This window comes from Sinocyclocheilus rhinocerous, unplaced genomic scaffold (assembly GCF_001515625.1).
Source record: "Sinocyclocheilus rhinocerous isolate Xijiao unplaced genomic scaffold, SAMN03320098_v1.1 scaffold4319, whole genome shotgun sequence".
Lineage (NCBI taxonomy): Eukaryota > Metazoa > Chordata > Actinopteri > Cypriniformes > Cyprinidae > Sinocyclocheilus > Sinocyclocheilus rhinocerous.
In genome coordinates this window covers 294,055-318,714 of record NW_015658510.1, presented here as the reverse complement: position 1 = coordinate 318,714, position 24,660 = coordinate 294,055, and the positions used below count along the sequence as shown (strand labels likewise).

The following is a 24,660-nucleotide window of genomic DNA, read 5'->3' as shown; positions in this document are numbered from 1 at the left end:
CACACACACAAATAAAAATAAATTGACCCTAAAGAGTAATGAGTAATAAAATACTAGTGAAAAAAAACTAGTAATGAAAAAGAAAAATACAATAAAATAAAATAAGCTTAAATTAAATTTTAAACTGAAAATATCATGATAAAAGCTATTTCAAAATATTAATGAAAATAATAAAAACTATAATAATATATATATATATAAAAACTAGCTTTCTATTTTTTCTATTCTATCTACTTGTTTTTCTTTGCCCCGAGCCCTGAATCATTTCTGACCGGCACATAACCAAACAGACTGAACAAACATAACCAGGTAAAGGCGTCCCGTCTGCAGAACTCCAGCCTTTAACACAAGCATCCTTCGTGAAGTGGTACAGCACTCATATTATTTTCTTTAACCACAAATCTACATCCTCCAAATCACAACACAATAACATTCTAATAAAAAAGTTATCAAAAGAATTTTGATCCATTAAATCATTTTGCAGGTATAATCTAATATATTTGTTCATATGGAGAAGAAGTCATTCTGAGCAAACGCTTATTTTCATGATTTTCCACTTACAGCAAATATGATGAGTAATTAGTAATTCTGCTGTTGTCCAGGAGAGGGAGCCACAGGATAAAGACTCTTAAAGGGGCCATGCTCATTCTGTCATCATTTACTCATGTCCTTCCAAACCTACATGACTTTCTTCTGTGGAACATGAACACAAGACGTTCTGAAGAAGGTTAGTCACCAAACAGTTTTGGTTCCCATTGACTTCCATTGTGTGGACAAAAACTCTGAAACTGAAACTGTTTGGTGACTAACCTTCTTCAGAACGTCTTCATTTACACGCGACAGAAGAAAGGAAAGTCATTCAGGATTGCAGTGACATGCCAGCTAATGATAGTTTAAATTTCTGGCTGAGCGATCACTTTAAGTCTAATCCCGTTCTATTAGTTTCCATCAGTTGAAATGACTGGATAACTGAATTATTTTATTTTTCTAACATGTTGTCTTCAGTTACGACAGTTTGTTTGTATGTATGTAGTGTTTTAGCATCACAGTATTACTATAGTATAAATATATGATTAAAATAATTTTTGTAACCTAAAATAACATTAAATATGTGATTGTTACCATTTAAAGCATGTAAAATATGACAAACATTGTTAACCATTTAATTAGTTTCTTTTCAGACTTGATGGATGAGGAAAGTGAAGAAGAACTGAATGCAAACTCTTCTAAAAAGAAAGTGGTGCACCTGCCGTCAGTGTGGAAGCCTGAAGGATCACGTGAGAATCCACACCTTTCATCTGTCTTCAGTGCGGGAAGGGTTTAGTTTGGCATATCACCTGAAATCACACGAGATCGTTCACAGAGAAGTGAAGCTGTTTCACTGCGCTCCATGCAGGAGGAGTTTCGGCCATATATCTGATCTTAAAACACATTTAAAGTCCTTCATACATAATAAATACAGGCTGCTAGAGAGACTGATGCTCCTCAGCTCATGGTTTGTCTTCAGGAGTGAACGTGTCCTTCACTAAAACACATTTCTTGCAGTGAAGATCCTACTGTTCTGATTACGTCTGTATAGAAGAGATCAATGTACTGAACAAATCATTAAAACATGTCTGTTGCTGTAAACGGATGGCTTAAAATTCAGGAGTAACAACACTTTTAAATGAATAAAATTACTTGCATATGATACCATTCAAAAACAAGGTGCGCTTCTCATCGTTACTAACTGATGCAGAGGTAGAGCGTGAAGAAAGATTGCTCTCCGCCGGCATTAAAAGATGTTTCAGTGATGCACTTTGCTCTGTAATAGATTTATTAATGAGGTTGGCACTGGTCTGTAAGTGTCATGATGCTACTCTCTGATGGGTAATGTCGTTTTTCACCAGTGATCCCACTGTTAAACATGATTATTTCAAACAGAAGTCTTCAACAAGAGCATTTACCATCAGTTAACAACCAGTCTGTCTGCGGGTTTAAATGTTATCAATAAAAGTCAGTTTCCCTCTGGAGAAAATGAATTGCATTAATTCTGGAACCAACTGTTGCACTCTTGTAACAGTTTCTTGTGCATTTCACTCTTTAATGTGAAAACATCTTTTTCATTAGCAAAAAAATCTCTTCCTGCACCTTTAACAAAAGCGGTTTTTCTGATTGGCTGAAAGTAGCCTGCGCTCGCGCCTGTGGTCGTGTACTTCCGGGTGTCGCGCCAGCGGAGCAGCGGCCATTGAATGAACGGAGCGGCGTGACGGTAACCGAATTACTGTTTTCCTGTAGTTTACAGTCTGTAAACGATTCGGTAGTAGCGGATATAAGTGAGCACGAGACTGATTCTCATGCTTTCTCCACTGAAATATCTGTTTATGTCGCCAGTGCTGAATAGAGCGAATCAATAGACAGAGCCTGAGAAACACATTACATGCGGGTTTCAGCATTAATACAGTCCATAAACACCTGCTTTTGCTGATATGTTTGTAGTCGGACAGTGCAGTGCAAACAACACCGAGTTCAGTGATAAATCCCTACAGACCTTCCGTTTCTGATCTGATCTGATCACACAAAACCCTGATATAGTTATTAATTCCACAGACATGAGTGTAACAGTGACAGCAATAAAACCCAGAGAGAAACATCATATCAGGTTATACAGTGATAGTAAATGTTTTGGATTTTTTAAAATAGAAAATAGATGTAACATTTACAGTATGAATCATTATCAACTACAAAAATGAATAAAACTTGACAAGAATTGAAAAAAGAAACAATATTACAATATGCAGAAAAAGTTCTTATAATAGCAAGAAATATTACTGAATGTCTTAATAGTGTAAGAACAGAGAGAGGTGAAACTAAGAAACAGAATCGCTTCAGTCGTCTGTCATCTGTAGCAGAAGCTGAGCTGCTTCATATCTGTATCTGGTGTGGCTTTATTTTAACATTCACACGAGCAGGTTAAACTGGAAATCCTCACATCATACACATATTTAATATTCGTGAGTGATGATATGATGAATTCAGCATTCACTAAATACTAATAATGTCTTCTGCTCTGTATCTGCTCCAACAGTTTCCAGCTGTAAAAAATGAACAATTCGAGTTACGCTTCTGTAAAGATGGAGTTTATTAAAGAGGAGAGTGAAGACGTGAGTGATGCAGAGACACACAGAGAGGAAGAAACTGAGGAACTGAGAGGTCGGTGATGATTATTGATTCTACTTTAATGACTGATGTGTGTGGGGGCAAAATCATGAAAATGAAAAATCATCAGAATCATCAAATAATGCATTTTTTCTTTTTTATTAAACAGTGGCTTGTTGAATAAACTATGGCTCAGTCATTAAATAAAAATGACTGCTGCAGCACACTCTTCATACTGCAGTTTAGTGCTGGTGTAAATGGGGAAGTGATTTGAAGTGCTTCCACTTTTGAATGTAAAATATTTTGGCAAAATATATTTTAGTCAGAATTATATCTCTCCTATTCTAATGTGCTCCGTCTGTCTGATGTTCATGCGCACACCGCTGCTTCTTCAGTGAAGTCTGTGCAATCTAACAGACTCGCTTGATATTAGGAAAAATGGAAATCATGTACATGTACAAATATACTGTAAGATGTAAGTTATGTGCTGAGGAAAACACGTCTGAAATGCATTAAACAGCACGCATCTGACAGGCTGCTTTAAACTGTATGCTTATGATTTAGTTTGAAGCGCAACATTTCTCATTTTCACTTCATTTAACTTGAAGTACTAAAATATGAAAAATGAACTGTAACTAATTAATACTATTAAAATAAAACTGACAAAAACACACAACAAAATGATAAAACTAGCTATTTTTTTCAGTTTGCATAATAGGACTAGGTGTCATAATCCCAATATTCAGCACCATTTAGCCGCACCATAGAACAGTTTCTCCTTCGCTTTGAGCAGAACACGGCTCTGATATTAGTTCAGCAAGAATCCAGGATCATGGCCTAATCCATGTCTATCGTTCTTGCCTCAATACCCAATAATCAGTCGTGAGTTTACAATTGCTTTATGCGTGACTGGGGAATAATAATATTACGACTGTTGTCATTGGATCAGTTCATGTCTTCATCTGGACCTCTTGATTTCTGCCGTGAAATGGTGGTTAATTTCGTTCTTATTTGACCTCATTGTCTGAATTGGTTTCAGATCTGCTGGAAGTGAAGGTGGAAAGTGAAGAAGTGAATGAAGATCATCAGAAGATCATAACTGCAGAACAATCACAGACTGAAGATGATTTCTCCCAGAAGAGAACAGGAGCCAAGAAATCTCCGTTCAGCTGCGCTCAGTGCGGGAAGAGTTTCACGCTCAAGGTCAACCTCAACAGCCACATCAGAGTCCACAGCGGAGAGAGAAACTTCAGCTGTCTGCAGTGCGGCAGCAGCTTCTTCAAGAACGCAGACCTGAAGAGACACCTGCAGACTCACAGCGGAGAGAAGCCCTTCAGCTGCTCGCACTGCTCCAAGAGCTTCACACGCAAGCAGAGTCTGGAGAACCACATCCGGATCCACACGGGAGAGAAGCCCTTCACCTGCCTCCTGTGTGACAAGAGCTTCATCCGCAAGGGACACTTCAAGAACCACATGCGGATTCACTCTGGAGAGAGGCCTTACACGTGCCACGAGTGCGGGAAGAGCTTCACACAGGCCACGATCCTCAGAAACCACCAGCACTCGCACTCTGGAGAGCGACCCTTCGGCTGCGATCGGTGCGGAAAGAGCTTCATCTCAGCAAAGCACCTGAAGATACACCAGAAAATCCACCAGAAGCTCCTCCTGTGCTCCTTCTGTGGAAAGATGTTTTCACAGCTGGGTTACCTGAAGGAGCACCAGAAGATCCACACCGGAGAGAAAGCTCACGTGTGCTCGGTGTGCGGGAACAGCTTCTCCAGAGCCAAATATCTGAAGGAACACCAGAAAGTCCATTCGGGAGAGAAACCCTACAAGTGCTCGCACTGCGACAAGAGTTTCAGTCAGTCGGGGAACCTGAAGATACACGAGAGAGTTCACAGCGGAGAGAAACCGCACCGCTGCCCGCCGTGTGGACGGAGCTTCATCACCTCCAGCGCTCTGCTGTCGCATCGGAGAAACTGTCTCCAGAAGTTACCAAATGAGCAGAAGTCAACAGAGAAACTCAGATGTTATCTTGCAAAGTCATTTTCTTGAACATCTACATGCTGGAGAGTAGCAGCTCTTTCTACATGACGTTAGCTGTGTGCAGTAGCATTCATCAGACAATGCTGTGTATTATTGCTCCATGCATATCCTTAAATTCATTATATCAGTCACAGTTTGTGCGAGGTGGTGAACTGAAAAGTCGTGCAGTGAGAACATGAGATCAGAAGAGTGTTGGAAACCTAACAACTACAGCATTGATGAAAATGTGAAATAAGGACCTTTGCGATACACAAACTGTGTACTTTGCATTGTCTGGCCACATGTTCATTCATTGCTGAATAAAGTACATTAATATTATTTATTTATTACTTTAACTAAGACCACTGTATTGTGCTTGGATTGTACATTATGAAATGTCAATAAATGAGAGCAAAACGTTGTACAGAGCTGCTCATTTAATGAGCACAGAGGACAGATGTGCTTGAGTTCAGTATTGTTTCAACATTGTGTCTCAATAATAAAGTAATAAAGCTTTTTTTCTTCACAAAAGTTCTCCAGATCTTTACTTTATGCTTGCAGCAAGAGTGGAAAGGAACGTATCATAGCCCTAACCTCGTAACTCAATAGTGACTGGCTGGACTAAACAGCCAGACATGAATGCAAAATACATATATTCATTTATTCAAAGTCATATAAAAGACAATTTCATAAAAGTAGACATTTCATTATCTGGGTTCCACATTCATTGTCCAGGAAAGTCATTTTCCCACAGAGTTTAGTTTGATCTCTAATTAAACACACCTGAATCAACTCATCAAGGTCTTTGCGTTTACTTTAATAACAGATGTGTTGAAGCTAAACTCAGCAGGAGCAGAACTGAGGAACCTGCTTTACACTCCTTGTCCCAATACCAGCACTTACAGTATTTGCACTTGACCACTTATATGACGTATTTACTGTATCTGGCCCAAGTGTTCAAGTGAGCATGAAGACCACAAGTGTGCGTGGAACTTTTTTACAATTAAGTTATAAAAAGCAGATGCAAATGTTGACTCACAGACAGGCCTGTTTAACACAGGTCACTCAAACACAGAAGCAGGAAGCAGGAAGCACGTGAGTTCAGGAGAGAGACTGAAGTGTAGTCGAGCTGTTGTGTTTGTTTGTGTCTGTATTTCTGCAGTAAAAGGGCAGAACGGAGAACTGGAGACGAGCTGATGATCGGAGATGATAAAGTCCTCACAGCTTTGTTTTTAATGCTTTATTTTAACCAAGTGTAAATTACTGTTTCAGTTACACTTAAAGACACTTACATTTTCCAGAAATGAAAATTTGTCATTAATTTACTCACCCTCAAGCCATCCAAGATGTAGGTGACTTTTTTCCTCGGCTGCCCATTTTTGAGAATAAAAAAGAAGCATTCTTTTGAACCGGTTCTTTTTGGTGAACTAGATGAAGCAGTTCAGTCTGAAGCAGTACAGATCTACAACTCACTTTCAGACGCCTGACAGTCTCTCTGACTAGAAATGAGCCGAAACACTGGTGTACCTGATCCTGTGATGAATAACTGATTCAGATCCAGGTCCTCCAGCAGTCACTGAACTGAAGAAACAGCTCGACTCGGACCGAGGACTGATGAGCCGCTGATGCGAGCTCGTGTGAACCCAGAGCTTGCATTGAGGAGAGAAATTAACGTTTTTATGGTTATGTAAAAAGGTGAGCTGATGAAGACTAGTTTACTCACTTTATGTGCTTTTGACAAGTAAAACATCCACGTTTCACAGCATTATTGTATGCTTTAATAATATAATTGCGTATACATTACGTCATTGTGTGATTATATAAACTAACTAGAGAACTGAACCAGTTCACTGAAACAAACTGTCCGAAAGAATCAGATTTCCCTGTTTGCCCGAGGCTCTGGATTACAGTAATCATGTTGTAAATAATGTTCAGTTTCTTCCACAGACTGATCGTTTCGCTTCATAAGACCTCAATATATCATCAGGAGCCACGGGGATTCATTTCGTGTTGCCTGATGTGCTTTTTTGACTCTCAGAGTGACGGTAGCCATTGACTTGCACTGTATGAATCACGGTTTCAGCTAAAATCTTCTTTACTGTTCTGCTGAAGAAAAGAAGTCAGCTACATCTTAGTTGGCTTGAGGATGAGTAAACTAACAGCAAATGTTCATTTTGGGGGTATTATCCCTGTAATGTCGACATTTTCTAGGTTTAACAAATATTACTTACATTTTCAAAAAACAAACAAAAACAAATCTAAATTGTATTTTTAAGTTGCCAGTAATTAATGATTTATTAAAACTAAGTATATATCAAGTTAGTATTTTAAGCATGTTTACATTCCAAAATAACTATAAGAACAAAGTGACAAATTTCAATATGTGTATTTTATTTGTGAACTGATGTTCAGTTTTTAAAACACACACACACACACACACAAATAAATCATGTTAAACTGATCTTTAAAACAGACTTGGTTTCTCTTGTGAGTAGCTGTGGTCAACCACTTTTACCTGAAGTGTTTTAACAGATTTTATTTGGGTGATATTTAGGTGTAAAAGGCTGAACCCTTAAAGTACTTTGAGTATTTGTGTGTTCAGTAAAAGTATCTTAGTAGATGAATGAAAAGCTGTTTTTGGTCTTCAGCTCAAGGATCTCCGTGTTTAATCTGCTCTGCTTCGGTCTCCATCAGCGCCACACACTCCTTCTGATGATCATAAAGGCGCAGAAACACGGCGTACTTCCTCCTGTAGAAGCTTTACACACACCAACATTCATTCGTATGGTTACAGACACTGATGCACAAGAATCCTGAGATATGCGTGTCTTGGTACTGACAGAATAAAAGAATGAACCTCACCTCTCGAGCTCAGGGTTTGGTCTCACAACACGCCCGATTCTGGTCATTCTCCTCATTGCTTCCTAGAAAGACACCAGGATGCTCCTTTGTCAAGTCACATTTATTTCTATAGTGCTTTATATAATGCAGCGTCACAGAAATAAACAGCTCTGCAGAAGACAATAGTGTCATTATTCAGATGAATTCAGCTCAGTTCAGTTCTCATCTGACGCTCTCAGGGAAGGTTCTAGAGCTTTTTTAGGGGACTTCAGTCCTTCTGTCTGTCTGCAAGTACAGGATTGAGTTCTCTTTTGTGTCTTCATTTAAATACATTCATGCAAATACACACACAATGATGTCAAAAAGCCCGTCTTGAGTATTCACGAAAACACAGTCAACTATGTCTTAAGTGAATGTAAACGGTTAAGAAAATATCGGATGTGTGTCAATATAATGGATTAGGTCTTAAAATGACAGCAGCCTCATACCTTCTGTTCGCTGTTAATCATATTAAACTAACGGCAAAAGAAGAATCACTCACTGCTCGGAACTAGACTTCTGTAGCTTTCAGAGCTATCTGTGTATATTTACTTCACAAGCAGTACTGTTTATTTAACCTGCATCTTTGTTCTATTGCATTTATTTGTGCTATTGCTTGTCATTTTGTAGCAGTTCTTATTTTATCATTGACTTCACATGTCTTGAGTTTAATGTTTGATCTTTATTTTAGTCATGCCAGTATTAGTTTGTGTTGTGATCCTAAATTGGAAATAAGAATTGAAAAATTTCACTGGTTTCTAAAATGTTGGTATCGTAAGGTTACACAGGTCAAAAACAATGAAATAACTTATTTATGATCTTCTGGCCTGACCACCAATCCTCAGTGTTGAGCCAATACTTTTATTTTTTTCTAATTAACAGTAACACTTGATAATAATAACTGAAGAACTGGATTCCTGGATCCACGGCCGCTTTCATATATATCCTTTTGAGTGGTTCTTAATCCCAGTATTAATCAGTATTTAACCTAGATTTCAGCTGACCGAATAAAGTTATGAGTATAGGATCTCTTAGTAGTTAGGCATTCAGAAGTATGTTGTAACAGGAATCTGCTCTCTCCTTGTTTTCCAGAGAACTCTCTCCATATGCTAAGCATATATTCACTCCTCCCTACATCACTAAAGCTCATCAGGGGCTCTGCTACGGGACAAAAGTACAGTTAGAACATTCGCTTTCTTCTCTAATCCTGTACATTAAAGAATAAAGTTGAATATTGTCTGGAATTCTCTGCCTTTCTCTCGGAGAAACTGCGTGATCTGGGAAGCACCTGATAAGAGTACAAGCCTGAGCCACTCAACCTTGACAAAGTTGTGTATTCTGTGTGTGTGTTTGTGTGTGTGAGAGTGTGTGTGTGTCTGTGTGTGTGTGTGAGAGTGTGTGTGTGAGTGTGTTTGTGTGTGTGAGAGTGTGTGTGTGTGAGTGTGTTTGTGTGTGTGAGAGTGAGAGTGTGTGTACAATAATCTTGTACTGCAGTTATATCTGATCAAATGCACATTATTATTCTTTAGTTTGGGTTAAACAAATCAATTTTGCTTGGTTGGAACAGCAGCTACGCTAATTCTGTCTCTATTTGTTTCTCTGTTTCTGCTGGGATTGACATCCCGTGGTAACTAGGATTTACACAAGCTTCAGTCTGCATCCAGAACACCTGAGAAGAGATGACGCCAACCCCTCAGAGGACCTCAGATAATGCCAACCCTGAAACAACATACAGAACTACCACATTTTGCTATGAGAGAGAGAGAGAGTGTGTGTATGTGTGTGTGTGAGAGAGAGAGAGAGAGAGAGAGAGAGTGTGTGTGTGTGTGTGTGTGTGACTGTGTGTGTGTGTTGCCATCTGTGTTCACAGAATTAGGCTTCAGTGAGGTAAATAACAGCTGCTCCCAAGACTGAATGGATGTTTTCAGATGTGCTGATATATGCCTTCGGTGAGACACTTCACGCTGAAAACTGGACCTCAGTTGTCACCTCAATAATCTTCAGAGATATGCTTTGAACTATATCCATGTGTGGAGATTCTCCAAGTTTATCTATGTTTCAACCAACCAGAATCCTTTAATCTAAAGTGATGACGTAGTTAGTGACCTTTGTTAGAGTAGAATCACTGCTGTATTGAGTCAAAGTCTCTTTAAGGCAAGTCATGTCACTCGGTGGCCGAGTGCTACATTTTTCTTCAATTGATTGCATCTCTGACTCCTGGTCTCTATTCTTCCTAACTGGTCCTTGGGCCTTAACTGTAAATCCCCTACATGACAATATTCTGTTAATCCAATAGTAATGTGTACCGATTTGAACTGTACTGCAGAAAGATTTAAAACATTTCTGTGTTTACTTGGTACTAGTTTAAGTGGTAGGCTACTATTGACTTACTATATAGTGAGATAGTGGTGCTGATTTACAAAGAGGCATCACACAGGTAACGGTCTCACATCAAATCTTGCTCTTCACATGACATCCTAGAATGATGTGTTAGTGAGGGCTGTTTGTACCTGTATGGAGCTGCAGTCAGATGAAGCACAGGCTCCGATCACAGCGGCTCCCAGCAGCACAGCCTCTCGCTCCGCCGGCAGCACACACACACTCACACTCTCACACACACTCACACACAGACACACACACACGCACAAACACAGTCTCACACACACACACACACACTCACACTCTCACACACACTCACACACAGACACACACACACGCACAAACACAGTCTCACACACACACACACACACTCACACTCTCACACACACTCACACTCTCACACGCACGCACACACACACAGACACACACACACGCACAAACAGTCTCACACACACACACACACTCACACTCTCACACACACTCACACGCACGCACACACACAATACATGCTTCATAATGAGCACAGAACCGAGAGATCAAGCATCTGTGTGTGTCTGAAACACTGCAGGATTGCTCACTTCTGTTCATCTGACTGTGTTTGAATCAGGTGATTTTGGTGACCCACAACACCCTAGCAAGCGACCACCCAGAACAACATAGCAACTGCCTAACAACCACATAGCAACGCCCTAGCAATCATTCTGAACATCATAGAGACTGCCTAGTGCTGAGTTCCGCCACGGCAGGCACCACTGACATTTTCTTCAGAAAAATGTATGTCTAGTTATCAATATTATATTACATTAACAATTATTGTAATGCAGCAGTTTTTATTACATTTAAGTCAGCAAAAAAATACTACCATGATATATACCCCGGGTTCTTCACTGAAGACGTGTCCAAGTAGCACCAGAAGGTGTATGTTATAATGATCACTTCTGGCTCTGCCAATGACCTCCAGGAAAGACTGGATGACGTCCATGAAAAGAACGGCTGGAGACAGAAGACAGCACGGAAAGACAGCAGCAAGGGCTAGCAACCCAAACTACAGCTAGAGTGAGGGAACACCCAAATAAGCTACGAAGAACCCTTCAGAACTATACCCCCAGGGATGCCCGAGAGGGCGGGAGGATGAGCATCCCAATAGGGCGGACCAATTGGTAACGAACCAAGCAAATGGAAAATCGATTACGGGTGCAGTTTGTATGTGGAAAGGGGTGTAGAAATCATAGAGGTCTGAAGATCCACCAGACAAAAATTGCCTGATTGAGGAGGGAACAAGTGAAGCAACGCACAGGAGCAGGAGCCAGCACTACAAGTTTTGTGGTGCTGACTACAGAACTTGGTCAGACTGAGGAGGAGCCCGGCTCGGCGTCACCCCACAGTGCCCAGAACCTCCATGCAACACAAGTCCCCCCACAAAGCAGGACGTCAGAACAGCATCGAATGAAGTGGCCTGCCGCTAATAAGAAGAAGTGGCTCCAGTTGGATGAGGATGTAGATAAGATACTGGAGGTGACATCGAAGGGGAATGCGGGACCAGAAACTCCAGACTATGTGCACCCTCATAATGAGCATAGGCTCAGAACGGTTTGGCACCTCGGAGAAGCAGGGAACAAGTGATCCAGCAAGACCAAACCGGCGGGAACACAAGATCAGCCAGCTGAAACTCAGATCCCCGAAGCGCCAATTCAAGTTGGCTGAGGAGAAGGAGAAAGCTGCCTTGTCAGACCTAACAGACATCATAAGGAGGAGGCTCATTACACTGAGGCGGGCTGAGTGGCATCGTAGGAAGGGCAAGGAGAGGGCCTGAAAGTGCAGTGCTTTTATTGCCAAACCCTTTGGCTTTGCCAAGAGACTACTGGGACAGAAGCGGAGTGGCCAACTCATTTGCTCTGCAGAAGAAGTCAATCACCATCTCAGTTTCACCTTTAGTGACAATTTGAGGGAGCAAGACCTTGGCCTGTGTGAAGAACTGGTAACACCTGCAGAACCAGAGACCCAATTTAACATCTCTGAGCCTACCCTGAAAGAAGTCAAAGAAGCAGTCAAAACTGCAAGAGCTAGCTCTGTCCCAGGTCCCAGTGGAGTACCTTATAAGGTCTATAAGCAGTGCCCTAGGCTCCTAGTGTGTCTCTGGAGGATCTTGAAGGTGATCTGGCGAAGAGGAAAGGTTGCTGCGTAGTGGAGACATGCAGAGGGTATATGGATACCAAAAGAAGAGGATTCAAGTAACAGAGCAGTTTCGTATCATTTCGTTGCTCAGCGTCGAAGGGAAGATCTTCTTTAAGATTGTGGCCCAACGTCTAACTGAGTTCCTCCTAAAGAATGCATATAGATACCTCAGTACAGAAGGCGGGAGTCCCAGGGGTGCCTGGAGCATACATGAATAGTGACCCAGTTGATCCGGGAGGCAAGAGAAAGCAGAGGAGACCTTGCAGCACTCTGGCTAGATCTATCAAATGCCTATGGTTCCATCCCACACAAGCTCGTCGAGACAGCAATGACAAGACACCATGTTCCAGAGATGATTAGTAACATAATTCTGGACTATTATAGTGACTTTAGGTTGAGAGTCTCCTCAGGGTCACTAATATCTTCATGGCACCGACTGGAGAAGGGTATAATCACTGGCTGCACAATCTCAGTGCCACTCTTTGCATTAGCCAGGAACATGATCGTCAAGCCAGCAGAGGTGGAATGTAGAGGCCCAATGTCTAGATCTGGTACTTGGCAGCCCCAACATCTGTTTCTGGGTGCAGATGGCTTCTTCGAGGACTCAAATAGCTCATCACATGGGCAAGGATGAGTTTTAAACCAGACAAGTCCAGGTCTCTAGTGCTGAAATAGGGAAAAGTGGCTGACCAGTTCCGCTTTACCCTGGGAGGGACTCAGATTCCAACAGTGACAGAAAAAACGGTCAAGAGCCTGGGCAAGATCTTTGACAGTTTCCTGAAGGACACAACCACAACGCAACAAACCCGGAGCGATTTTACTGCCTGGCTCACTGTGATAGATAAATCGAGGCTTCCAGGAAAGTTCAAAGTCTGGGTATATCAACATGCAGTTCTGCCAAGGCTGCTCTGGCCTCTTCTAGTGTACGAGGCGCCAATGACAACAGTGGAAGCCATAGAGAAAACTATCAGTCAGTTCCTCCGGAGGTGGTTGGGGCTCCCTCGCTCTCTAAGCAGTATTGCCCTGTATGGGCATTCCACCAAGCTCCAGCTTCTTATAAGTGGCCTAGTGGAGGAGTTCAAAGTTACTTAAGCCAGGGAGGTTATGATGTACCGAGACTCCTCCGACATTAAAGTCGCGACTACAGGAATCCTCATGAAGACATGGCAGGCTCAGGTTGCTGTAGATAGAGCAGAGGCACGGCTGTGGCATAACATCTTGGTGGGCACTGTGGCAGTGAGGCGGGCAGGACTGGGCAGTTTTCCCCAACCACTTTATGACAAAAGCCATGGGAAGGAGAAACGTCAACTGGTACAGGATGAGATACGAGCAGAGGTGGAGGAAGAACACTACAGTAAGATGGTCGGGCACGTACAAGCAAGGAGCCTGGACCAGATGGGAGCATGTAGAGCCTCGCAAGATCACCTGGACGGAGCTCTGGAGAGCTGAACCATTGCGCATTAAGTTTCTCAATCAATCAGTTTATGATGTTCTCCCCAGCCCATCTAACCTGTATAGCCCGGGGAATGGCAAATACTCCAGAGTGCCAACTTTGCCAGAAGAGGGGCACCCTGGGGCACATCCTCAGTTGTTGTTCGAAGGCACTGGGGGACTTAAGGTCTCTGACGGAGACAATCAGCACATTGTGATGAGTGATTCAAGATGGTAAGAGTCAGCACACCCCCAAACAGTACATCACCTTCTTCAGAGCTGGGCAGAAGGCACAGGGTCGGCCTAGCTCCACGGGAGGGATTCTTGCCACCACACGGGACTGGCAGCTCCAGGTAGATCTAGGAAGGCAGCTTAAGTTCCCAAAAAACGTCGCAAACACTTTGTTCCGCCCAGACATGGTGTTAACATCAGAGTCTACAAAGCAAGTGGTTTTACTGGAACTTACTGTCCCCTGGAAGCACAGAACGGCCATCAAGAATATCTTGGAGGCTGGATGTATGAAGTCAGTTCTCACAGATCACACCGGTGTAGAGAATCACATTAACTACCCACATCATCCACTAACCCCAAACACACACAGTGCTGCCTGTCTTCATGTGATGAGGTTCAGTGCTCAGACTCTGTGTGTAATGTGATGACGTGAGGATGTCGTCTGCGCAGGTCAGTGATGCAGACATGAGTGCAGTCACCTGTAGTGTTGGCATGTGTCTGCACAAACAGGGCATTCTTGCTCAGTCCTCCACACAGGAAGAGGGTTGTGATGTCATGTCCTGCCGCTCTCATGGCGTCTATGATGTGTCTGGTGCCGAGCTTCACACAACAGAGACATATTCACATTAACACTGGAAGATGTGATCATTTTCTTAAAGGAGCATCCGTGTGAGTGTGTGTGTGTGTGACGTGTAAGTGTGTGTTGTGTGTGAGTGAGTGTATGAGTGTGTGTGTGACGTGTAAGTGTGTGTATGAGTGTGTGTGTGAGTGAGTGTGTGACGTGTAAGTGTGTGTTGTGTGTGTGTGAGTGTATGAGTGTGTGTGTGAGTGAGTGAGTGTGTGTGAGTGTATGTGTAACACACACAGGCTGGTTGTAAGAGGGTTTCAACAACTTGGGATGCCCAAAAAGAGGGCTAAACGGCTAACAAAGTACTGTGCTTTGTCCTCTATCATAGGCAGCCGTCATACATGGCGGAGACGCTGTTATTTATACCCATAACAACTGAGTGATATGCTTAATATTGTGAAGACCTGTTGCATGCCATTGGTCCATGATTTTGTACATGTATCTAACTGCATCTATAATATTTATGTCCCTGTAAGTTATTTATTTTAAGTGGACTTAAATAAATTGTTAAAATGTGAATGTGTGTGAGTGTGAGTGTGTGTGTGTGAATGAGTGTGAGTGTGTGTGTGAGTGAGTGTGAGTGTGTGTGTGTCTTACAGCGATGGCCTGAAGAGTTGCGAGATACAGCAGAGCCAGATCATCCAGTGTCTGTGATAAAGTGAGACCCACAACCTGCACAAACGCATCAGTAAACACATCAAACCACTATCTAGCACTTCAGAAATTAGTCCAAAAACATAAAATAATCTTTTATATTTCCTTAACACCTTAAAAAAAGAACACATTTTATTTGACCAACAAAATCAAGTTCTTTCTAGTGCCATTAAGATGTTAAGGGGGGGGGGAGATACTAAAAAACATTCCCATTAACCATTATAATGCATTCAAAGGTTAATTTGGAAGGATTTTGTTCCCCATTCTAATTATTCATCCTAGCAACACCCTAGCAACCACTAAGAACACCCTAGCAACAGCTTAGCACTCACAACACGACATCCTAGAAAGTACATAGCAACACCCTTTAATTTGCATCTAATTGTAATGAAAATAATATCTCGACAATCTCAAAGTTCCTCCAAATAATCTTCCTGTTCTGTATCTTGTGATCAGCAGTGAATCGTGATGCAGACACTGATGATGCGGATCAGCGCCGGAGGAGGCGTGTCCTGCTGCTCACCGCGCCGCGGGCCGTCTGGTCGGCCAGAGGAGAGCGGTTGCCGTGGAAATCAGGCCAGACGTGCAGGCGGGCCGTCAGCTGCTCCAGCTGCACTGCGTCTGCGCTCATGCTCTCCAGGTGAGCGTTCAGGTACGAGTAAACCTGCTTCCCGCTGCACGGAGCAAACCGGTGAAATGAGACTGAGATCAGAGAGATCAGACGAGGATGATTGACAGACACACACCTGCGCTCCGCCTGCTCCTCCAGCTGCCTGTACGCCGCGTGTCCTCTCACCACATGCTCCACCTGAAAACACACGTCAGATCCCTGCAGCTCATTTGCAGTTTGATGGTGTGTTTCATAATGATGTGTTCAGTACAAATGCGAATGCTCATGATTCTGAAGCGCTCGGCTCTCACCAGGCGTCCCGTGGCGCTCTGTCCTCCCTCATTGAGCCACAGCCCCGGCAGCATGGCGGAGAGATACGGGCCCCAGACCCCGGGGACGAACAGCGGCTGTGTGCTGACCTGAGAGACCAACACAAACACACGCTGAGATTCAACCATCACTAGATCTGACACAGACACAGCGTCACGTCAGAATGAAGCTCACAGCCATGTGACATGAAGACGTGCCGCATATGAGGGCCATACGGGACGAGACCGGCCGATGCTCGCAGGGCAGGTGATGCCCCGTCACGTCTGCTCCCATCAGCCCTACACAACCAGAGAAATCACTGGAATTACACACACGACTGTACAGCGGAGCAGAGGACAGAAATCTAATACTTACCACCACACTTCCCCAGCTCATCAATTACAACAAGAATGGGAACCATTGTAGTATTCTGAAAGCTTATGTTTACATATGCAAATGAGGCATTATCTAATTAAATATGAACTAATTTGCATACATTTCCACAACATAAATCTGAAGACTGAATAAATCCAGATTCATAATCTTGTTAGATTTTGTTGACATTTTAAAGGTTTTTCCATAAATCAGAAAATACTGTGAACAGACAGAAAACAAACACATTTTCACCATGTTTATGAGTAAAATGTTGTATAAATCCGTGTGAATGATATACGAACAAACCTTCAGAATACAGAGAGGAATAAAACTAAGTTTTGGTGCATGTAAGAGAAAAAAAACTAAATATATAGATTGGAGTTTAAATCTACAGACGCAAACAGATAAATCGCATTAAAATAAACACTTCAATGTGTATTTTGTAAGTTTTTTCTCCACTAGTCTGAAAGAAGACATGATATGGAAGCAAAACAGACCAAAATCTCAACATTGACCAGTGCATAAAAAAACAAAACAAAAAAAAAACACTGGTTTTGTTTTGCCTTAAAGGGTCATGAAACCCCAGACTACTTTTTCTGAGATTGTAGCAGAGGTGTTTGTGTTGCACATCATAGAAGACAATGTTAGCATCCCATAATTTTAACTGTTGGAGAAAACTGGTTAATTTTAAGCTTTGCGCTATTTTCATCTTCCGGGTTTAAAATCTACATCGTGTTGACGTCACAATTTGTGACGTGGCAATGGACTATAGTACATCGATGACGCGTCGGTGTCTATTAAATTATTCATGACACTGCGTGTTCTTATCCTATGAGAAGACGCTTTGCTTAATTATTCACAACAGCATGTGTTGATTTGCTGTGACAGACGTTACAGACTGTGAGATGACATCGAGCACATTAACTCACAACAGCATGTGTTGATTTGCTATGACAGACGCTTCAGACTGTGAGATGACATCGCTGCACATTAACTGAGAGAAACGTTCATGGATCGAAGAAGAGTGTTTGTTTTTGCTTTGTAATAAGAGTTCGGCACAAACGCGATTCATTCACTTGGTGAGCATAACCGTTTTTACAGCTCTGTGACAACACGTCAAAAGGCTTATATAAACGCCACAGAATAAGCCTTAAAAGTTCTCAGAGGTGCAACAGCGCGTTCATATAAATGTTTTCCATGCAGAGTGCAAATGGCTGTGCATTTATTTGTGTTTTTAACTCGATAAGAACGAAATGAAACTGTCTGAACGCTAAGCTGTGTGTGTTGTCTGAGCGAGCACAGCATTAGTTTGAGGAGTGTGTGGATCTGTACCTAAGCCTCCTGCGTGAGCGTCTATGAGCGAAGCACCCACAGCGGTGCCCTGAATCAGACCCAGATCTGCAGCCGCCGCTGCGGTCAGACCTCGTCCTACTGGAGCCCCTGGACAACACGCCTGCTGGCCTTCAGCACAAGACAAGACCTCAGTCAGCAGAACCAGCTCAACCTACCCGGAGCACGATTCTCTCCTACCTATTTTAGAGTAACTGTTCTCCATCAGGTCCTCCAGACCGATGGCGCTCCAGAACGAGTCGTCCCAGCCGTCAGATGGAGAATAGGTCCACTTACACACCAGAGTACATAAAGACCTGCGTCAGGAGACACAGCTGCTGTTTAGCTGCTCGATATTCACCATCACTTCACTGGAGATATACATGACTCTCATTAGACTTTGCTTGATCGTTAAAGAAATTGTTCAGCTAAAAATGAAAATGTGCTCACTCTCAGGCCATCCAAGATCAGGATGAGTTTGTTTCTTCATCAGGTTTGTAGAAATGTAGCACTGCATCAGTGTCTCAGCAATGGATGCTCTGCAGTGAATGGGTGCCATTTAACGAAAAAGTACTGAAAATGAAAAATTAGGATGATTAGGATGAGTTTGTTTCTTCATCAGGTTTGTAGAAATGTAGCACTGCATCAGTGTCTCAGCAATGGATGCTTTGCAGTGAATGGGTGCCATCAGAATGAGAGTCCAAACAGCTGATAAAAACATCACAATAATCCACAAATCGGATTTGTTTCAGCTTTTGTCTTCTCCAGATGTTAACTGATGGACTGGAGTGCTGTGGATTACTTGTGGATTATTGTGATGTTTTTATCAGGTGTTTGGACTCTCATTCTGACGGCACCCATTCACTGCAGATCATCCATTGCTGAGACACTGATGCAATGCTACATTTCTCCAAATCTGATGAAGAAACAAACTCATCCTAATCTCTGATGGACTTTCTGCAAATGTTCATTTTTGGGTGAACTATTCGTAAGGATTGGGTTTCAGTTTGCTAAAGACTGTATTGTTACAATAGTTCTGCGATCCTTCTGCCTCGTGACCTGCGAGTAGGAGAGCATTAAGATGAGGCTGTTAATGAGTTTTTAATACTGTTTATCATTTAAACTGCAGTAAAAACAGCATTAGAGCTGCTCATTTTCATGAATCAATGTTCAATTTGTAACTCTATTCAACAATTCACTGCATCACTAAACATGTTCACAGAAGCCTCTGCAAATACAAGAAATGTGTGACCCTGGACCACAAAACCAGTCTTAAGTGTCAATTTTTCAAAATTGAGATTTATACATCATCTGAAAGCTGAATAAATAATCTTTCCATTGATGTACGGTTTGTTAGGATAGGACAATATTTGGCTGAGATACAACTATTTGAAAATCTGGAATCTGAGGGTGCAAAAAAATCTAAATACTGAGAAAATCATCTTTAAAGTTGTTCAAATGAAGTTCTTAGCAATGCATATTACTAATCAAACATTAAGTTTTGATATATTTACGGTAGGAAATGTACAAAATATCTTCATGGAACATGATCTTAATATCCTAATGATTTTTGGCATAAAAGAGAAATGTATAATTTTGACCCATACAATGTATTGTTGGTTATTGCTACAAATATACCCCAGCGACTTAAGACTGCTTTTGTGCTGCAGGGACACATATTTCACTGATTTTTCATGTATTAAAATGACTTGCTAAACAATTATGTAGGGTTAGGAATTGTTGCTTTTTTTTAACTATGTGTTGGTAATACTGGTGCATAAAAACTAGAATAAATGTTTCGTTTGTACTTTAATTCATTTTATGAAAAACATGTCTTGATTATTTTAACAAAATAACTTTGCTGTCTTTATGTCTTGCATGAAACATTTTATTTTGCTAAAGAGGTTAAAGTGATGACTCCTCTGATTTAAAAGAAAATAAACTGTTCTTAAATTATTTCATAGCAACTACATTAATATTAATATTTCTACATAATTAAATGCAACTATGTAAAGAAATATTTTTCATCATTCATTTGTCACTTTGGATAAAAGCGTCTGCTAGATGCATAAATGTAAATATTGAGAGATATATTGAACTTTTTTTTTCTTGTAGATAGTGCCTGATGTTGTTATATTCCAGATGATTTCCCTCCAGCGATCAGAGCATCATCAGCGTTCTAATGAAAGCTCACCTGCACAAAGAGCCTGTCGCTTTCCAGGACAGAAAGTCAGGAAGGTCAAAGAAGTGTGCCGCTTCTTTCCAGCAGGTTTCCCGCAGATTCTAATCACAGAATGAAAAACAGCGGATTGAAACTCAAGATGATAAGAGTGTTTGTGGTGCTCACACGCCTCACCTCTTTGAGCCACAGTAATTTAGGCGGCTGCATTTCGGGCGACATCACGCCGCCGACTCCCTGAAGCACTCTGTGTTTGGTGGCTGTGATCCGAGAGGCTTGTTCTGCGGCCCGGTGGTCCATCCACATCAGCACGTTCCTCTCCCGCACACCTGCGAGACACACATGAAAGTCACACCTGTGACTGACTCGTGAAACACGCACCTGTGTGACTGACTCGTGAAACACACCCGTGTGACTGACTCGTGAAACACACCCGTGTGACTGACTCGTGAAACACACCCGTGTGACTGACTCGTGAAACACACCCGTGTGACTGACTCGTGAAACACACCCGTGTGACTGACTCGTGAAACACACCCGTGTGACTGACTCGTGAAACACACCCGTGTGACTGACTCGTGAAACACACCCGTGTGACTGACTCGTGAAACACACCCGTGTGACTGACTCGTGAAACACACCCGTGTGACTGACTCGTGAAACACACCCGTGTGACTGACTCGTGAAACACACCCGTGTGACTGACTCGTGAAACACACCCGTGTGACTGACTCGTGAAACACACCCGTGTGACTGACTCGTGAAACACACCCGTGTGACTGACTCGTGAAACACACCCGTGTGACTGACTCGTGAAACACACCCGTGTGACTGACTCGTGAAACACACCCGTGTGACTGACTCGTGAAACACACCCGTGTGACTGACTCGTGAAACACACCCGTGTGACTGACTCGTGAAACACACCCGTGTGACTGACTCGTGAAACACACCCGTGTGACTGACTCGTGAAACACACCCGTGTGACTGACTCGTGAAACACACCCGTGTGACTGACTCGTGAAACACACCCGTGTGACTGACTCGTGAAACACACCCGTGTGACTGACTCGTGAAACACACCCGTGTGACTGACTCGTGAAACACACCCGTGTGACTGACTCGTGAAACACACCCGTGTGACTGACTCGTGAAACACACCCGTGTGACTGACTCGTGAAACACACCCGTGTGACTGACTCGTGAAACACACCCGTGTGACTGACTCGTGAAACACACCCGTGTGACTGACTCGTGAAACACACCCGTGTGACTGACTCGTGAAACACACCCGTGTGACTGACTCGTGAAACACACCCGTGTGACTGACTCGTGAAACACACCCGTGTGACTGACTCGTGAAACACACCCGTGTGACTGACTCGTGAAACACACCCGTGTGACTGACTCGTGAAACACACCCGTGTGACTGACTCGTGAAACACACCCGTGTGACTGACTCGTGAAACACACCCGTGTGACTGACTCGTGAAACACACCCGTGTGACTGACTCGTGAAACACACCCGTGTGACTGACTCGTGAAACACACCCGTGTGACTGACTCGTGAAACACACCCGTGTGACTGACTCGTGAAACACACCCGTGTGACTGACTCGTGAAACACACCCGTGTGACTGACTCGTGAAACACACCCGTGTGACTGACTCGTGAAACACACCCGTGTGACTGACTCGTGAAACACACCCGTGTGACTGACTCGTGAAACACACCCGTGTGACTGACTCGTGAAACACACCCGTGTGACTGACTCGTGAAACACACCCGTGTGACTGACTCGTGAAACACACCCGTGTGACTGACTCGTGAAACACACCCGTGTGACTGACTCGTGAAACACACCCGTGTGACTGACTCGTGAAACACACCCGTGTGACTGACTCGTGAAACACACCCGTGTGACTGACTCGTGAAACACACCCGTGTGACTGACTCGTGAAACACACCCGTGTGACTGACTCGTGAAACACACACACACTTGTGTGACTGACTCGTGAAACACGCGCCTGTGACTGACTCGTGAATCACACACCTGTGACTGACTCGTGAAACACACACCTGTGTGACTGACTCGTGAAACACACACACACCTGTGACTGACTCGTGAAACACGCGCCTGTGTGACTGACTCGTGCAACACACACACACCTGTGACTGACTCGTGAAACACGCGCACCTGTGTGACTGACTCGTGTTGTCTATAACAATATCATAATTGTTGTTTTTTACCATGTGTGAGCTTGGATGTATTTCAAAAAGCAAGGTGAACTTACCATCATGCATACCTTAAACCTCTCGCTTGCTTTAACCTAAACCTTTCTTTCTTGTGGTTATTGGTTCTTGTGTACATGCTTCACACGAGTACAAGTGTGTCTTTAAATCACGATTTTGCAATGTTGAGTACTGTAGCCAATCACAGGCATTCATGTTGAACATTTTGGCCAAGCAGGGATGTTTATTGTTATTGTGATCGTGAAACATGCACCTGTGTAACTGACTCGTGAAACACACACCTGTGACTGACTCGTGAAACACGCGCCTGTGTGACTGACTCGTGCAACACACACACACCTGTGACACTGACTCGTGAAACACACACCTGTGTGACTGACTCGTGAAACACGCACCTGTGTGATTGACAGCCACAGGCTGGAAGTGCCGGTCCAGAGCCACCAAGGAGCAGGTGGCATCAAAGCCGATCCCTCGAACAGACTCCACATCAACGTCCTGAGTCACTCGCTATAACAACATGAACAAAGTCAAACACTGAAAAAAGATTACTCAACATGAAGATCTATGCAGAGATGTTTGCGCGACAGTGATGCAGGAGTGCGATCATCGCTGCTCACCTTCACAGTCCTGCAGCATTTGCTCCAGATATCCTCTGATGACTGCTCGTAATGATCAGCACACGGCTCCCAAATGTTAACCGGCTCCTCTGCTGTGTGTGTGATGTGACCGTCCCGCGTGGCCAGAGCCGCTCGCACACTGGCAGTGCCCACGTCCACGCCAACATAATACCTGCTCATGTCACCGCGTGACCTGCAACACACACACACACACACGCACACACACACACGCGGCAAGGATCATGTGACACTGAAGACTGGAGTAATGATGCTGAAAATTCAGCTTTGATCAATTACAGTTTAACAGATATTTACAAAGTCAAATGCCTGCTGTATGCAGACGACCTGGTTCTGCTGTCCCCCACAGCCGAGGGTCTCCAGCACAGCCTGGCCCTGCTGGAACAGTACTGTGAGGAATGGGCACTGATGGTCAACCTGGACAAAACCACGGTCATGGTGTTCCAGAAGAAGGCCAGGTCTCAGAGAAGCAGATGCCAGTTCAGTTACAGAGGAGAAGTCCTAGAGCACAGCAGCAGCTACACTTACCTGGGCATCGAGATCTCAGCATCAGGGGGCTTCAGTCTGGCTGTGAAGGCCTTGAATGTGAGAGAGAGAGTGTGTGTGTGTGTGTGTGTGTGTGTGTAGGCTATATAAGAAATATCTGACGGTCTCGTGCGCAGCTGGCTTCTCTGTTTGTATATCGCTGTGAATCTTGTGTTCCGGCAGTAAACTGTACCTGTAACTGTGTCGAGTGTCAGTCTGGAGGAATAAGAGCGGCTCACAGTCGCTTCAGCAGGACTTTAGTCAGAGTTTCAGAGAGTAAAGACAGTAAACATCATGTACTTTGGAGGATCGGTTACGGCGCTCGAGCGCGACCAAAAAGAGCGAAAGCGAATCACGAGCGATCAGGATAATGAATGACCAAATAATCGAGCATTCCTTTACATGCGTTTATCAGTCTGGATCAGGTCCAGGTCTTGTATGCAGGGTATGCAGGTGCACATGGGCAGGAGCGGATTTAGTGAATTGGGGGCCCCAGGCAAAATATAGGAATGGGGCCCTATACATTTGCACACATTTTCCTAGATCAACCTTGAGGTTCCATTTTGTTGTTTTCAGCGTAAGCCTGTGTGAGAGTGTGTGTGTGTGTGTGAGAGAGAGAGATAGAGACAAAGATTGTGTGTGTGTGAGGGAGAGAGTGTGTGTGTGAGAGAGAGAGAGAGAGTGTGTGTGTGTGTGTGTGTGTGTGTGTAGGCTATATAAGAAATATCTGACGGTCTCGTGCGCAGCTGGCTTCTCTGTTTGTATATCGCTGTGAATCTTGTGTTCCGGCAGTAAACTGTACCTGTAACTGTGTCGAGTGTCAGTCTGGAGGAATAAGAGCGGCTCACAGTCGCTTCAGCAGGACTTTAGTCAGAGTTTCAGACAGTAAAGACAGTTACCAGTC

The 24,660-nt window shown here is 43.3% G+C and overlaps 2 protein-coding genes across 6 annotated transcripts; one reads left to right on the top strand and one right to left on the bottom strand.

Annotated features, from left to right (window-relative positions):
* Window positions 1-2,194: 2,194 nt before the first annotated feature.
* Window positions 2,195-5,566, top strand: LOC107722306 (gastrula zinc finger protein XlCGF8.2DB-like). Its single transcript, XM_016530606.1, has 3 exons — window positions 2,195-2,251; window positions 3,068-3,192; window positions 4,178-5,566. Exons 2-3 carry the CDS (start codon window positions 3,084-3,086, stop codon window positions 5,191-5,193), a joined length of 1,125 nt encoding a protein of 374 aa, XP_016386092.1. The 5' UTR covers window positions 2,195-2,251; window positions 3,068-3,083; the 3' UTR covers window positions 5,194-5,566.
* A 1,986-nt stretch (window positions 5,567-7,552) lies between these two features.
* Window positions 7,553-24,620, bottom strand: fggy (FGGY carbohydrate kinase domain containing). Of its 5 annotated transcripts, XM_016530595.1 has the most exons (18): window positions 23,950-24,165; window positions 23,214-23,406; window positions 22,992-23,103; window positions 20,521-20,672; window positions 20,359-20,447; window positions 18,366-18,481; window positions 18,168-18,296; window positions 16,656-16,759; window positions 16,463-16,570; window positions 16,288-16,349; window positions 16,065-16,215; window positions 15,485-15,559; window positions 14,738-14,859; window positions 12,405-12,414; window positions 10,554-10,637; window positions 8,026-8,087; window positions 7,775-7,921; window positions 7,553-7,733 (listed from the first exon to the last, which is right to left on the bottom strand). In XM_016530595.1, exons 2-17 carry the CDS (start codon window positions 23,391-23,393, stop codon window positions 7,813-7,815), a joined length of 1,665 nt encoding a protein of 554 aa, XP_016386081.1. In that variant the 5' UTR covers window positions 23,394-23,406; window positions 23,950-24,165; the 3' UTR covers window positions 7,553-7,733; window positions 7,775-7,812. The 5 variants fall into 5 exon arrangements, with proteins under 5 accessions (XP_016386081.1, XP_016386084.1, XP_016386082.1 ...); XM_016530598.1 differs by lacking the exon at window positions 23,950-24,165 and adding an exon at window positions 24,489-24,620 and having other exon boundaries at window positions 7,553-7,921; XM_016530596.1 differs by having other exon boundaries at window positions 7,553-7,921; window positions 23,880-24,165.
* Between the last annotated feature and the right edge of the window lie 40 nt (window positions 24,621-24,660).